Source organism: Tenrec ecaudatus, chromosome 3 (genome assembly GCF_050624435.1).
Source record: "Tenrec ecaudatus isolate mTenEca1 chromosome 3, mTenEca1.hap1, whole genome shotgun sequence".
NCBI lineage: Eukaryota > Metazoa > Chordata > Mammalia > Afrosoricida > Tenrecidae > Tenrec > Tenrec ecaudatus.
Genome location: NC_134532.1, coordinates 122,811,756 through 122,826,321, shown reverse-complemented (window position 1 = coordinate 122,826,321; position 14,566 = coordinate 122,811,756). Strand labels below are relative to the sequence as shown.

The 14,566-nt window shown below is 41.3% G+C and overlaps 1 protein-coding gene across 2 annotated transcripts in view; it reads left to right on the top strand.

Annotated features, from left to right (window-relative positions):
• METAP1 (methionyl aminopeptidase 1) overlaps positions 1-14,566 on the top strand; it is a 60,533-nt gene that overhangs the window by 42,973 nt on the left and 2,994 nt on the right. For both annotated transcript variants that reach the window (XM_075543998.1, XM_075543997.1), the window contains exons 7-10: positions 432-570; positions 5,785-5,916; positions 8,409-8,552; positions 12,580-12,645. In XM_075543998.1, coding sequence (XP_075400113.1) covers positions 432-570; positions 5,785-5,916; positions 8,409-8,552; positions 12,580-12,645 — 481 coding nt within the window. The remainder of the gene's footprint in view (positions 1-431; positions 571-5,784; positions 5,917-8,408; positions 8,553-12,579; positions 12,646-14,566) is intronic.

Sequence of the window (14,566 nt, the reverse complement as noted above, 5' to 3'; positions counted from 1 at the left end):
ATATTCGTCCACTATCACAAGGTCAACGATTCCAAACCTTCAGTCACTCTTCCTTACAGTCGCAGAAAACCCACAGGGGCAGTTCTTTATCCTACAGGGTCACTATGTGCGGGAATAGACTTGATCACAGTGAGTGAGTGTTTGTTTTTGGTTTATAATAAAAAATATGTGAATTTTGTTTTCCTTTGTAAATATTAATACGTTTGTATGCATAAATCTGGCACATTGTATAGTTTATGGTAATATACAGTATCGTTAGTACAATAAGATATTGTGAAAATTATTTATAAGAGCATCTGTCTAGCAAAATGTCCACATCTTTAAATCAATTTATAAAAATCTCAATCATGGGGTTGTCATAAAATTGCAAAAAAGTAATATTTTCCCTGCATATTCTAAATTATTTTTCTTTTCCTTTTACTGTATTATAGGCATGCATTGCAAGAAATTGCTATCCTTCTCCCCTGAATTATTATAATTTTCCAAAGTCTTGTTGTACCTCAGTGAATGAAGTTATTTGTCATGGAATTCCAGACAGACGGCCTTTGCAGGAAGGTGATATTGTAAATGGTAAGAAAATATCATCGCAATTTTTGTCCCCGTGAGCAAAGAAATAATTGATCAAGTGATGGTTTTACTTCATGTGCTTCTTGTTTTTATTGTCCCTTTCTAGTGTAATATCTCTCTCTCTGTTTTTCCCTATTCAGTTATGTTTAACATTATTATACTATGTTCTCTCTTCTCTCTTCCCTTCCTCCCTTATTTGGTTATCTCTAGTCTCATTTTCATTCCCTTTATCCTGTTCGTTGGTTGAATGGGCCATTGCTTCTATGTTATTTACATAACTTGTGATATTTTGTTGAGACATTGACATTTTCTAATGAAGTCACTTTCTTAGTTTCCCACAGGATTTGATGGTTTTGCCTGGAGTACTTTTTGCAAAATAAATTCTTAACCTGGGCAGAACCTTCAGCCTTTTCTTACTGTTTCTTTCATCTCTGTGATAGTGCCTTTTCCCACTAGTATAATTTGGTTTCAACTTTAATCCTTTCTCAGTAGAACAGAGAAAATGCTGTCGTCGGTCTGACCACCTGTGGGCTCCGTGTCCTAACAGCTGCTGCAGTAAGCCTGCTGCCCACTCCCCATGACTGTTACTTCCTTCTCCTTTGTTTACTATGTTTTGAGTCAGAAAAACACACCCAGGGAGCTTTTTTCACGTCTGGCTCTTGGCCTCTGCTTTTTCCCTGGAATTCTTGTCTGATTCTTTGGGGACTTCTTATATCTGAACAGATTTTTTTATTAGTTTGGACTTAATACATAAATCATTCACATCAAGTAGAATGTACAGTTGCCACTACAGTCAATTTCCAAACATTTCTTTTTGTACATGGGCCCCTTGACATTGTAGGACTTTAGAAGGATCTGTGTTAAAAACAGGTTTCCGAGGCCCAGTGGCCCTCTAGTGGTTGGGAGAACAGAGTCCACGTTGATAACCCACCTTTTTAAAAAAAATCATTTTATTGGGGGATAATAACAGCTCTTATAATAATCCATACATCAGTATATCAATCACATTTATGCATGTGTTGTCATCATCATTTTTAAAGTATTTTCTTTCTACTTGAGCCCTTAGTATCAACTCCTCTTTTTCCCCTCCCTCACCCCCTTCCTCTTGAGAACACCCTTGATAAATTATAAATTGTTATTTTCATGTCTTACAGCATCTGCTGTCTCCCTTCACCCAGGTTTCTGTTTTTTATGCTCCCCCCCCCCCAACTTCAGTTCCCCGTTTGTCTTTCTACCCTCATGTTACCACTACTCTCCTTATTGTAGGGGTTCATCTGTCCTGGATTCCATGTGTGGAGAGCTCTTATTTATACTAGTGTACATGCTCTGGTCTAGCCGGATTTGTAAGGTAGAACTAGGGTCATGGTGGGGGTAGGGATGAGCATGAAAGAACTAGAGGAATGTTGTGTGTTTCCTCGGTGCTATAGTGCACCCTGACTGACTCCTTCCTTCCTAGTGACCTTTCTGTTAGGGGATGTCCTTTTGGGTGACCCACCTGCTGACTCCATTGTAGGAAGCCTTCTATAGGAGCTTGTATTAGTCTTGCAACTGACAGTTGCTGTTTGGGAGAGGGATTGCCACACTTCAGGTAGACCTCTGGGCAGATCTACCTTGTTGCTGTCAGAATCAGCTCCTCTTCCCCACCTTTCTACCCTTCATTCTATTGACTCAATATTGCTTCCATTCAAGATGCCTGCTTCCTAGCACATAGCAGTCTCAGTCACCAGCCCTCAGTCAGTGCCACCTGGGCTGTGCCAAGTGTAGACAGTCCCAAGCTGTGTTCTGTAGAGATCTGGCCTATTGTTTTAGAAGTCTAAGCATGTGAAAGTTGAATAAGGGAGACCACAGAAGAATTGATGCATTCAAATTATGAAGCTGTTTAAGAATAGTGAAAGTACGATAGACTGCCAAAAGAACACACATACCTATCTTGGAAGAAGTACAGCTAGAAAGCTCCTGTTAAACAAGGATGGCAAGACTTTGTCATCTCATGAACTGTGGACATATTGTGAGGCGAGACCAGTTGCTGGAGAGTGACATCATGCTTGGTCAAAAGAACAGCAAAGAAGAGGAAGGCCCTTTACAAGATACATTGACACAGTGGCTGCAACAAGGAGCTCAAACATAGGAACAATTGTGAAGATGACAAAGGACCAAGCGGTGTTTCCTTTTGTTGAATGTAAGGTGGCTATTAGTTGGAACCAAATTGATGGCACCTAACAGCAATCAAGTATCTTCAAGGACGCACATACTAAATCAGGACGCACAAGTGCAAGTGTTGAAAGACGATGGAGGGTGGACCAACTGTGATACAAAGCTAACTGTGGATGATCAGAAAAGGGGAAAAGAACCTCACCCACTGCCACACCCTCGTCAGGACCCTGTAGGACAGAGGGCTCTGGGTTTCCAAGGGAGCAGAAAATCCCATCTCTCTCCCTCACTTTTTCTTTGCTTTATCATGGTCTTTTGAACATGCCATTGATTCTGTGTACTTTGTGTTTCTGTAAGTGGTTGTGGAGATTTAACTTTTTATTAGGATTGTTAGTACTTTAGTTTGGATCTTTGTTTATTAAGTTTCAAAGGTTTTGAGGGATCTATCCAACCCAGCTTTTCACATAAAGCCTGTTGTTTTAAGCCTGCACCGAATGAAAGTTTTTCGTGAACATACGTGTAGTCCTGGAGCTGAAGCACCTCTTCTCTGAAGTAGCACCAGGGGCATCAAAAGTTTGTGGAAAAAGGAAACCCCTTCATGGTTTGATTGAAATGTGCACTTTTAAAACGCTAACTTAATTTGTGCTCTTGATATGTGCAGTGTATGGTACTGGTATACTACTAATTTGTATTCTAAAACATTAGGAAAAAGAGGATAAGTTTTTATAAATCAATGAAAGTTCAGTGGATTCGGTTTGGTTTTGCAGACTACAGAGCAGAGTGTGTGTATTCACTCCATAGGTGGAAGAAACTCCTTTAGAGATAAATCAGGACAAGCAGTGTTTTATATTTACGTGTCAAGATGTAGTAGACTCTCCAATGTGGCTAACTCTGCTTATTGTTCTTGCATTATATCCTGGATATATCTTTTCTGTAATTAATACTATAAAAGCATAAAAACCTACCATTCAGGTTGTGCTTTGTGTCCATGTCATTCTTCTGTGGAGTGAGTTTAGTTGCATTAGAGGCCAAGAATTTCAGGGGTGTTTTATGATGGTTCACATAAAATGATAATTATGTCTCTGAACTGAATCTGGGAGCTATATATATTTATCCATATATAAGAAATATAGATATACAAATGGATTTTGAGCTCACACTAAATTGTAGCCCTGAATCTGAGAACAATTACCGTATATACAAATATAAGCTGGCCCCTGAATCTGAGAACAATTATCATATGTACTCGAATATAAGCTGGCCCGAGTATAAGCTGAGGTTCCTAATTATTACCTGGGAAATCAGAAAAACTGATTGACTTGAGTATAAGCCTAGGGTGGGAAATGCAGGATGTGAATTAACACAGAGACCAGAGGGGAGAGACGGAGTGTAGCCACAGATACATCCTTACCAGTTCAGTTGCCAGCGTATGTGAATCACTATGGGTGCTTCTGGGAATTGGAGCCGTCCACATCATAGGACGGCTCTGATTGTTTAGATGTAAGTAAACAAACATTCATAGCCCTGCAGTGTCAGCAGGGCTTTGAATGAACAGCTGAGGAACGGCAATCATCCGCAAGATGTCACACCTCGCTGGGGTACCACTGACACATGTATAAGCCGAACCCCAGTTTTTCAGCACTTTTTTTGTGCTGAAAAACTCTGCTTATACACGAGTATATACGGTAGTTCTTTTGACGTGACCCTACTCTATGTTCACCCTCAGGTAAAGGTCACTGAAGATATGAGTGCAATAGTGAAGTGTGGTGAAGATATCACATGGTGCCCAGCTAGCAGAAAGAATTATGTCTGGGGTCTTAAAGGCTTGTCTTGAAACAAGCAGCCATGTAAGTGAGGCGTCGGTTAAGTCCACATTGGCAAAAGTACACCAGCCTGGAGACCCAAAGATTGTAGATAATTAAATCCAAGACTGTAGGAGGGCATGGTGTTAGAGCTTAAATGCTGCGCATCCAGATTGCAGAACGTTATGAATGAAACCTTAAAATCCATTTGTCAGAAACCTTCAGTGAATCCCCTGGACCATTAGCCATGCACGTGACTAGCCTTGCTGTCAGACAGAGCATTTGAAAGCGGGTCCATGCAGAGGTAGTTAGGCTAAAATTGAACGCCTTATCAGTTGTTCCCCCTTTTGACCTAGTTTAAATTTGTTCTACTTTTTAATATTTTCTCCTTTTCAATTGTGGTTCTTCTCTGTTTTTGTTGCTGGGCTTTTTTCATGTTTTTCTCTATGAAATCCAGGATAGGTAAATCTATAGAGATAGTAACTGGATTAATAGTTTCTTAGGGTTATCGCAGGGGAGGTTGGTGGGGAGCTAATAATAATGAGTACAAGAAAGAACAAAGTATTCTAAAAATGATTGTGGTGATTGTACAACTATAATATGATTAAACCATTGAACTGTATAATACGTAGATTATATCTACCTTACAAATCTGGCTAGACCAGAGGATGTACACTGGTACAGATAGGAACTGGAAACACCGGGAATCCAAGACAAATGATCCCTTCAGGACCAGTGGTGAGAGTGGCAATACTGGAAGGGTGGGTGGAGGGATGGTGGAGTGGAAAGGGGGACCCGATTACAAGGATTTACATATAACCTCCTCCCTAGGGGACAGACAACAGGAAAGGGTGAAGGGAGATGTCGGGCAGTGTAAGATATGACAAAATAATAATAATTTATAAATTAACAGAGGATTCATGAGGGAGTGGGAAAAAGGAGCTGATACTAAGAGCTCAAGTAGAAAGCAGATGTTTTGAGAATGATGATGGCAACAAATGTACGAATGTGCTTGACACAGTGTATGTATGGATTGTGACAAGAGTTGTACAAGCCCCCAATGAAATGATTAAATTAAAAAAAAGTGAATTATATGTCAGAATTTAAAAGGCGAAGATTTACTATTAGACCACGATAGATAAATTGGTGTCTAATTTGAGTTTCTGTTTTTTATTAAGCTGCTTACTAATGTCATGATGGAAGTACCATGCTTTATTTTGAAACGAAAGACATTTGAAAAAATTATTTGCACATTCTTTTTCAGTGGACATCACTCTCTATCGCAATGGTTACCACGGGGACCTGAATGAGACATTTTTCGTTGGAGATGTGGATGAGGGAGCACGGAAGTTAGTGCAGACCACGTATGAGTGCCTGATGCAAGCCATCGATGCAGGTCAGTCTTCATGCCAGCTGCCCACTGGAGCCGCCCTCTGCGGGACTCCGCACTGCAGTGTGCCTTCTTACTGCCAGCTTCGTGCTGACCTGCTGAGTTAACATAAGGTCTTCGTTGTAATGGTTTTCAGGGTGATTTAGCAATGCTTTGATGAAGGTGAACCAGATCCCTTAGCATCCTTTGGCTTTTCTTTGAATGAGCTTCCTTTTTATTGACTGGCAAACAGGAAGGAGTGTATAAATAGTTCCTGAGTGCTGTTTTATTTCTACTTTTTTGTTTTTTCCAATAATCAAGTTTTACATTTTTGCTTTTAAAGAATGAGAACAAAAGTGAATGTTATAAAAGAATGGTCTTTCATTTGCCTCTTTTGGTTTTTTTCTCTCCATTCGTATCTACTGTTAACATTTAGGTTTTTTCTTTCAGTTCATTTAGACAAGACACACTCACGTTTAATTGGTTTTAATGACATCATAGTATTAATAATATTTGTCAATTTTGTCTTTTAAACACATGCATATATATACACACATAGTCTATTTAATTGTTTTAATGGCTGTATACTCATGTCATCACATTTTCTGTAACTACTTATCTACAAGGTTTGTCTTTGTTACTGTAAGGAATAACATTTTTTCAGTGTAGGTGAAAGTATTTCTGTAGACTTTTTGTCTGGTTGACTTTGTGTGATGTTCAAACAACTCATCCAGGCTGCTTTGCTTATGGTACAACTTTTCAGTGGGAAACTATAGCATTATCTATCTTTCCATAAAAAGACTCAACCATAATGCATTGTCCAAAAAGTATTGAACACGACAGAATGCAGAGGCAAATATAGCAATCTGTGGTAACATGAATGTCGTTTTATCTTTTGTCTTCAGTCCATTCTTTAACATGAATGGGAGATAATACATTTTTCTAACTTAATAAGTTGGAGCAATGGAAAATAAAAATGTGATATTTCAGGTATCTATAGGTGAAATTTTTCTTGTTATTCATTTTTGATTATTTAAAAATTAATATTCTTGGTTTTACAACAGAGCTTCAAAAAGTTCTTGGTATAATGGAATTTTCCCACAAGCCTTTTGAAGCCCTCTTGAATTATGACAGAATTTTAATGATATTTTCCCTTCACTATGGAAATTTCAGTTTTAGAATAATTCTTTGGATTTCATGTTCAATATGTTTATCTCATTTTCCTTCTCTCTGAAGTGAGTACATGAATCAGACAATTAGACTGTTTTACAAAGATACAGGAATAAAACTTTTCACAAAACTACCAAAATTTTCATAATACCTAGGAAAAAACAAAAGTTGTTTGGCTTTTGGAAAGTGCTATAAATACCATTGTGCATGTCATTCTTGCCCTTATTTTCTACTAATTTGTCTCAACCTCTGCATTAATGACACTTTTGGCCTGATAATGTGTTGTTGTAAGGGCCTACCTGGTGCATTGTAGCCCGTAGCAGCATCACCGACCTCTCTACACTGCATATAGCCAAAAACGTCTCCAGGTATTAGCACATGGCTCCCTGAGGCCAAGTCCCCACCCTCATCTTTATCGTTTAACAGGGATTTTTCTTTACAATTGGCTGTGCGAAGTGGATCACATTTTTGTGTTCCCCCCTCATCAACCAGGACTGATAGGAGTTACATGTATGGGAATAAAGGAAAATAGAAAGTCATCATGATTTCTGATTTCTTAAGATCACTCCCTTGCCCCAGTACAAATCAAGAATAAGAGCAGGTAAAAATTTTCACTTAAGTGATTCCTTGAACTAGCAAAAGACATTTGATGGGAGAGAACATTGTACCTGAACTTGAAGTTGGAAATAAGATATGGGAGGCGGAGACTGGAGGTTTTTGAGAAGCATGGCCAGATGCCCCAGGAGTCTAGAGTACCCTGCTTTGGGTCCAGTGCTTGAAGAGCAGTGACAGCCAGGTTTGTATTGGAATGGTAAAAGTCACAAATGTCTAAATAGGACAAGGACTTTGTAAGTGAAAAGGAACTCTCCAGATTCATCCGCCCAGGAAACAACTGGGAATTGTTTGCGACCTATTTGTAGGAGGATAAAGGTGGCCTGGGAGGTCTACGCCGTGCTTTCTGGAGTTGACTAGGCTGCAACTCAGAACGTGTCACGTTAGTTCCTTTTTCGATATTCCCACGTCTTCTTGTGCCCTTTGCTCTCTTCTTGTCATTGTAAGGTTAGAATAGAGGCACACTTAGCTTCAGGACAGGAGAGGAGAGGAAGAGAACCATGCTCCAGGCAGTCTTTGCTTCCAGAAAAACAAAAGACACCGCCCCAGAACCCCTGAGGACCCTCTGTCTGCCTTCCAAGGAGCTGTTGCAGGGCTCCTGGTTTGCAGCTCATCATTGCCGCTCGCTAGCTCTGCCCTCTTGGCCCCTTTCAAGGCTCCCGGCGTGAGGATAGGATTCGCTTAGTAAGTGTCTGCCATTATTCCCTCTGGTCATGACTCTTCTCTTGTACTTTCAGTGAAGCCGGGCGTTCGATACAGAGAATTGGGAAACATTATCCAGAAACATGCCCAAGCAAATGGGTTTTCAGTTGTTAGAAGCTACTGTGGACATGGAATACACAAGCTTTTCCATACAGCCCCCAATGTTCCCCACTATGCCAGTAAGTACTGTCCGTTCGGTATTGCTTGCCACTGATTCAACAGATGCGTAACAGAACCTACTGTTTTCTTATTTGCTGGAGCATTGCTCTGAGCTGCAGCAAATAGACTTCCTCAATGTTTAGCGGCTCAAACCTAAAGTAAGTTTCTGTCTTGCTCACAAGCCAAGGCAGCTGTTTGATCACTGCGGGGCTAGGCAGCTGCTTTGTTTTTCACTCAAGTGCTGCTGTCTTTAAGTTATTGTGGCTTCAGCACGTGTGTCCAGGAGCCACCCCAGGCAATGTATTGCTGGGCTCAGGAGGCTTTAGTAAAGGGAAATGAGTGAGGACTCTCTCAACTGGGCGAGCTGAGAAGAGCACAGCATCTGACACAGGCCAAGAAGCAATTCACTGGCAGACCACGTGACACTGTACCAGTCGTGACGTGAAAGAAACGTCCAGTCACGTCACAGCTCACGTAAAAGCTAGCAGCCGACGTCATTCCTGTGATTCCCTGAGTGCTCATTCCTCTTCACAGCGGGGAAGAAGCAGGTCTGATTAGAGCAGCAGCTTTGTTGAAGGGATGTATGTGTGCAAGTGAGAGTGTGGTGTGTGTGCAAGGAGGGAATGAAAAGGTCCCTTTCAGAAGCAGCAAAACTCCGGTCTAGATATGAGTTATATATACAGAGATGATTGGAGAGGATATAGTTTATAGAAGGGGATAGGGTAAGGTGACTAGATTTTAACACTGGTAAAGCGGGACACCATTGATAAAACTCATCCTGGCGAAATAGCCACATGGCAGCCGAAAACCATATACCCTAGCTTGTCGTGCATTCTTTCAAAAATCGGGACTTTTTAAAAACGCCATGGGGTGTGGGAAAAATTGTTAAAAATCGCGACTTCTGCCAAAAGCGAGACGTCTGGTCACCTTCGGATAGGGGGTCAATGGTAAAGTTGGCAAAACACGGTGGGTGCTACCAATATATAAGAAATGTGACCTTTCTCCCGAGGAGCAGCTGGTAGATTTGGACTTCTGGCTTTATGGTTAGCAACCCAACAAATCACCCGCTAAGCTGCCAGGGCTCTTCAGTTTAAGTCACATAGGTTGTGATCCATTCTCCTGGGCCATGAAATAGATTGTCAACTTACAGCAAACCTGCCCCGTGTTGCTTTAAAGGCAGTAAGATACCAGGTCTTCCTGTTTCAGAGATGCTGGCTGTGTTCAGACAACAGCCAGATGGCTTAGCAGTTACACCACCAGGATGCCTTTTGGTAGCTCCCAATGGTGGGTTCTTTTGAAAGGTGAGTACTCTGCGTTGCTTTGTAACTCAGTATTCTTAATCCAGCTGAGGGAGGAACCAGGAAATTTTTGTATAACTTCCTTTCACCTCCTCCAGGTTGGTTTATCTGTATTCCTATTTGCTCTAGCAGGCTTTTGTTTGGTAAGAGCAGTCCTTGATCGGAGATAGCATATTACCTGCTTCATGCAAGTCATACGTCATTGGTACAGACCTTACATGCAGAATGCTTGTGACTTTTAAAAAATTATCTTTACTTACTTGAATTGTTCAAAATACTTCTGTGAGGTAGACAGGAGAGCAAGAAAGAAATGTAAAGCATTTTGAAGAAGAAATGTAAACATTGAGTTTTCCCATACCTAATGTATACTTGTTGAGTGAGGTATGTTGAGACTCTGGAACCCGAAGCGTGAGAAGAGTAGGAGTTTAACTTGTTCAGAGTAATGAATCAGCGGCAGAAATAGGCATGTAGCAGCACTGGCCAATGAAAATACAGTATGATGGATGCACCATTTCAAATTTTTACCAGTCACATTTGGAAGATTAAAAAATAGTGACCTTAATTTAATGATATCTTTTATTAATTCATTACATCCAGAGTATTAGCATTTGAACTTGGAATGTAATGTTTATTGAGATCTATTCCATGTTTTAAAACCGAGTGTATTTTTTACACTTTTAGTACATGGTAATTCTGACATCTCGAGTGCTCACTAGCTACATGTGGCCAATGGCTATCGTGTTCTTTAGAGCTCCAGGTGGGTCCCTTTTCTTTCCATCACACCACATTGACACTCCTGGCATTTCCTTTTCATCCTGAGGGGAAAGATGACATTGCGAAGAAAGGAAATTTCAGAATACTTGCTTGTGCTCATGCAGAACCAGTACTTAAACCAAAAGGCTGTCATTGGAACAAAGCAAGGGGACAGTGAGTGCTTTAAAATTAGAAGAGGTGCATGTCCAGCTTGTATGCTGAGCACAGCTGGGCTGTATGAAGAAGGATGCAGCCTCAGGCTTAGAGGGGGCTTATTAACAACAAGGCGACATGACCTTGTTTGCTGAGAGCACTTACTGATGAAGAAAGATCAAAGACTACAGCCTTTAGTATGGCTTACAGTTCAACAGAAGTCCCCACAACTGGACCAATGGACCTCATGATAAAAATAGAAAATATTAAACAAGGATTTCATTTTACTTGGCATCCATAGTCAACACTCATGGAAGCAGCAGTCCAGAAATCAAACATTTTGCATTGGTCAGATCTGTTACAGAAAACCTCGCTAAAGTGTTAAAGTGCAGAAATAGCACTGCCTCATACACATGCGAAAAATTGATGCATTTGATCTATAGTGCTGTCGAAGAATATTGAGTATGTCTTGGACAGCCAGAAGAATGAGCAAACCTGTCATAGTTAAGTTCATCCAAGATGCAAGGAGGGTGAGACTTTGTCTGAAGTAATTTGGAACTGTAACCAGGAGGGGCCAATCCCTCTAGAAAAACGCTATCTTCGTTATAGTAGGGTCAGCAAAAAAGAGAAACGCCCTCACAGATGATTGACACCCTGGCTAGAACCGTGGGCACAAACATAACCACTGCAGGAGGTCACAGAACTGGGCAGATTTTCTTCCTGGTGGACGTAGGGGCACCATGAATTGGTACTGACTGGCTAGTTCCTGACCACAATAAAGGAATATAGGCCAGTTCTGTGTATGTAGTAAATTGCATGTCATTTGATTTGGAACCTGCAGTCAGTGTATTTTGACACATAAAATAGTGAAAGTAGTATGATAACTATTCACAGGAAAGATGTGAAGGAATATAAATGTGTGGTGAGCGAAACTAGGTTATACACAGCAGGGTTTCATAGCTTGCCCCAGACTGGCCGATTGATTATTGATTAGAAGGTCATCATGAAGCTCCAACAGCTAACAGCTCTCGGGGCTGATGTGTTTGCCCCATCTGGTGGTCAGACTGTGCAAATTCAGTCACCCATTTAGCTGATGTCCCTGTCAAGTTTTTTGTTTTCTTTTTAAAATTTGATATTTAAACTAGTTCTTTGTATCCATCTGGGATTCTCTAAAAAGGAATATCCCCCCCACCCTTGTCTGAGGCAGAGCAGATCTTTGTATTTTATTTTAATAGTGTTTCTCTTATTAGGAAATTGGCACAGGTGTGAGAAAATGCTTTTGAGGGAGAAATGGAGCTTCTGATTTGAAATTAAAAGGAATTCTCTCAGAAAAATATGACAATTCTCAAAAGTGTATTAAAATCACGTGTATACTTGTTTCTTTGTGCTGTACCTCTTTGTGTGTGTACGCACATGCATGTACTCCCCCCAAAGAACAAAAAAGCGGAAGGCTTTAAACATCAATCTGAAACATGTTCTTCAAACTGTCCTGCTCTGGTGGGGAGTGACATGTTGCTTGGCTTCGTGATAGCTGTTGTGATAGTCGAGTATGTCAGAGGACACAACATGGCGGCCCCTTTGCTCATGCATAAATGATAACCATATCTGCAATCCAGCCAGGGGGATTCCTGTTCTTCCTGAAAAGAGAAGCAGAAAAAATGTGCCCAAACAGTATTTTCCCCAAAGCTAGTGGCCGTCAGTGAACTGTTTGCTGGTTGAATGTGCACTTTAAGAGAAGAATGAACTTAAGAACTTCTGTAACTGTGTTTGTCAGAGTTGTTCAGCAGCATGCTGTTGGTGTTTGCTCTATTTTGAGGTGTGTTTTTGTTTGTTTTCTCCCCAGAAAATAAAGCTGTTGGAGTGATGAAGGCGGGCCACGTATTTACAATTGAGCCAATGATTTGTGAAGGTGAGGAGCCCACAGAGGCTGTAACATGCTGTGTCTGTATTGTGCTTTCATCTCACCCGTCTGGGACGTAGCTCATTATCGAGGGAGACCTGGAAAGTGTGAGAATTGGCAAGAGTGGAATGGTTTCTGCATGTTCTCCTGCTGTTGGTAGCACCCCCAGTACCTAACTCATCGCCAACTCAAGTCAAGGCCAATTCATAGTGACCCTTTAGGAATTCATGAAGATCCCGCCCATCACAGAGTGCCCTGTTATGATTGTGAGCCTATATTCAGTCTGAGTGGAAGTTCTTAAAACAAAGCATGGGGCATAGACGGAAAACCGGATAAGTATGTGTTGAGGGTTCACTTTGAGGCAGACCTTGTTGTATGACTTAATTTTCAGTATCCTATGAAGTGAGTGGTAACTCCCATTGTACAGAAGTAGAAACTGATCCTTGAAGAGATTAAACCACTGGCCAGAAGTTACTTACACATCTGTGTGGCAGTATACTAGCTAGCTTCTAACATTTGCCTGGTGCTGTGGAGTATGTATCAGAGGTCTGCCTTTTCACGGTCTGCAGGGCTAGGAGAGTGGGACATGAATCATGCTACTCGGGTGGAGAAAGGTCAGCACAGACAGATACACGTAGCTCAGCGGGTTTGCTGACTGCAACAAAGAGCATCCACCACTTTCTGAAGTGAAGCCCAGCCCTTGCATGTGGAGGATAAACTTAGGGAGAGATTGGGTGCAATAAACGGGATGAGAGGCCATCTCATAGTCCAGAGCAGGAGTCCTCAAACTACGGCCCGCGGGCCACATACGGCCTTCTGAAGACATTTATCTGGCCTGCTGGGTATTTTTGCCCCATTTATTTTTTTACTTCAAAATTGGTGCGATGTGCATAGGAATTTCTTCATAGATTTTTTTTTAAAACTATAGTCCGGCCCTCCAGCGGGTCTGAGGGACAGTGAACTGGCCCCCTGTGTAAAAGTTTGAGGACCCCTGGTCTAGAGTGACATGAGAGCAGCTGGGACTGTGGCATGGCTCTTTGTTTTCTTAGTACCTGTAGCATCACTTTCCACACCTGATGGAATCTTTATTCACAGCGGCAGTGCTGCCTTTGGCCACAAATGAGGAGCGAAAATTTATCTTTAGATTTGAACTGCTGACCCTGTGGTTAGCAATCTAACATGGAACCCAGTATGTCACCATGCCTTCTTATCTCTTATCAAGGACTTGGTAATTATGTGACTTGGGCACTGTATTAGTTATTGCTTGCTGTGCAGTACATTATTTTATATAAGTTAAAAAACCCACTGTTTTTGAATTGATTTCAATTCATAGCTACTCTTAGGGCAGAGTCTGTAAATCTTTATGGGAGCAGACTGTAGGTGTTTATGTGAATAGGTAGCATATTTTTTTCCCTATGGAGCAACTGGTAAATTTGGACTACTGACCTTGGAGTTAGCAGTTGAGTGTTTTAACTGGCTGTGTCACCGAGGCTCCATGCCAAAGTCCACCCAAGACAGAGGATAAGACATTTTTAACTACCCTAATCCAGAGATGGTATCCTGTCCTCTGTCTACCCTGTTTCTGTCATTAGAAGTGAGTCCCTAAATCCAGCCTGTACTCAGAGGAAGACGGAATTACTTACGAGTATGAATACCAGGAAAAGGGGTTGGGGCAGTGGGTATCACTGGGGACATTTTAGATCCTCCATGTCCACCCAATTCTTTTGTTTCCTTTTCTGGAATTGGAAATTAATCCTTATCCAGCCACTACCCCACGGTTGTTATAAGAATGAAGTGAGATGGTTTATATTAGCTTAGGTCACCATTATTTGTCATCTCAAAGCCCAAGCTTTGGAGTTGGCTCCTTTCCTGTCCTAGCAATCCTAAAAGACAGTAGAGCTGTCCCATGGGGTTTCCAGGTCCGTGAACG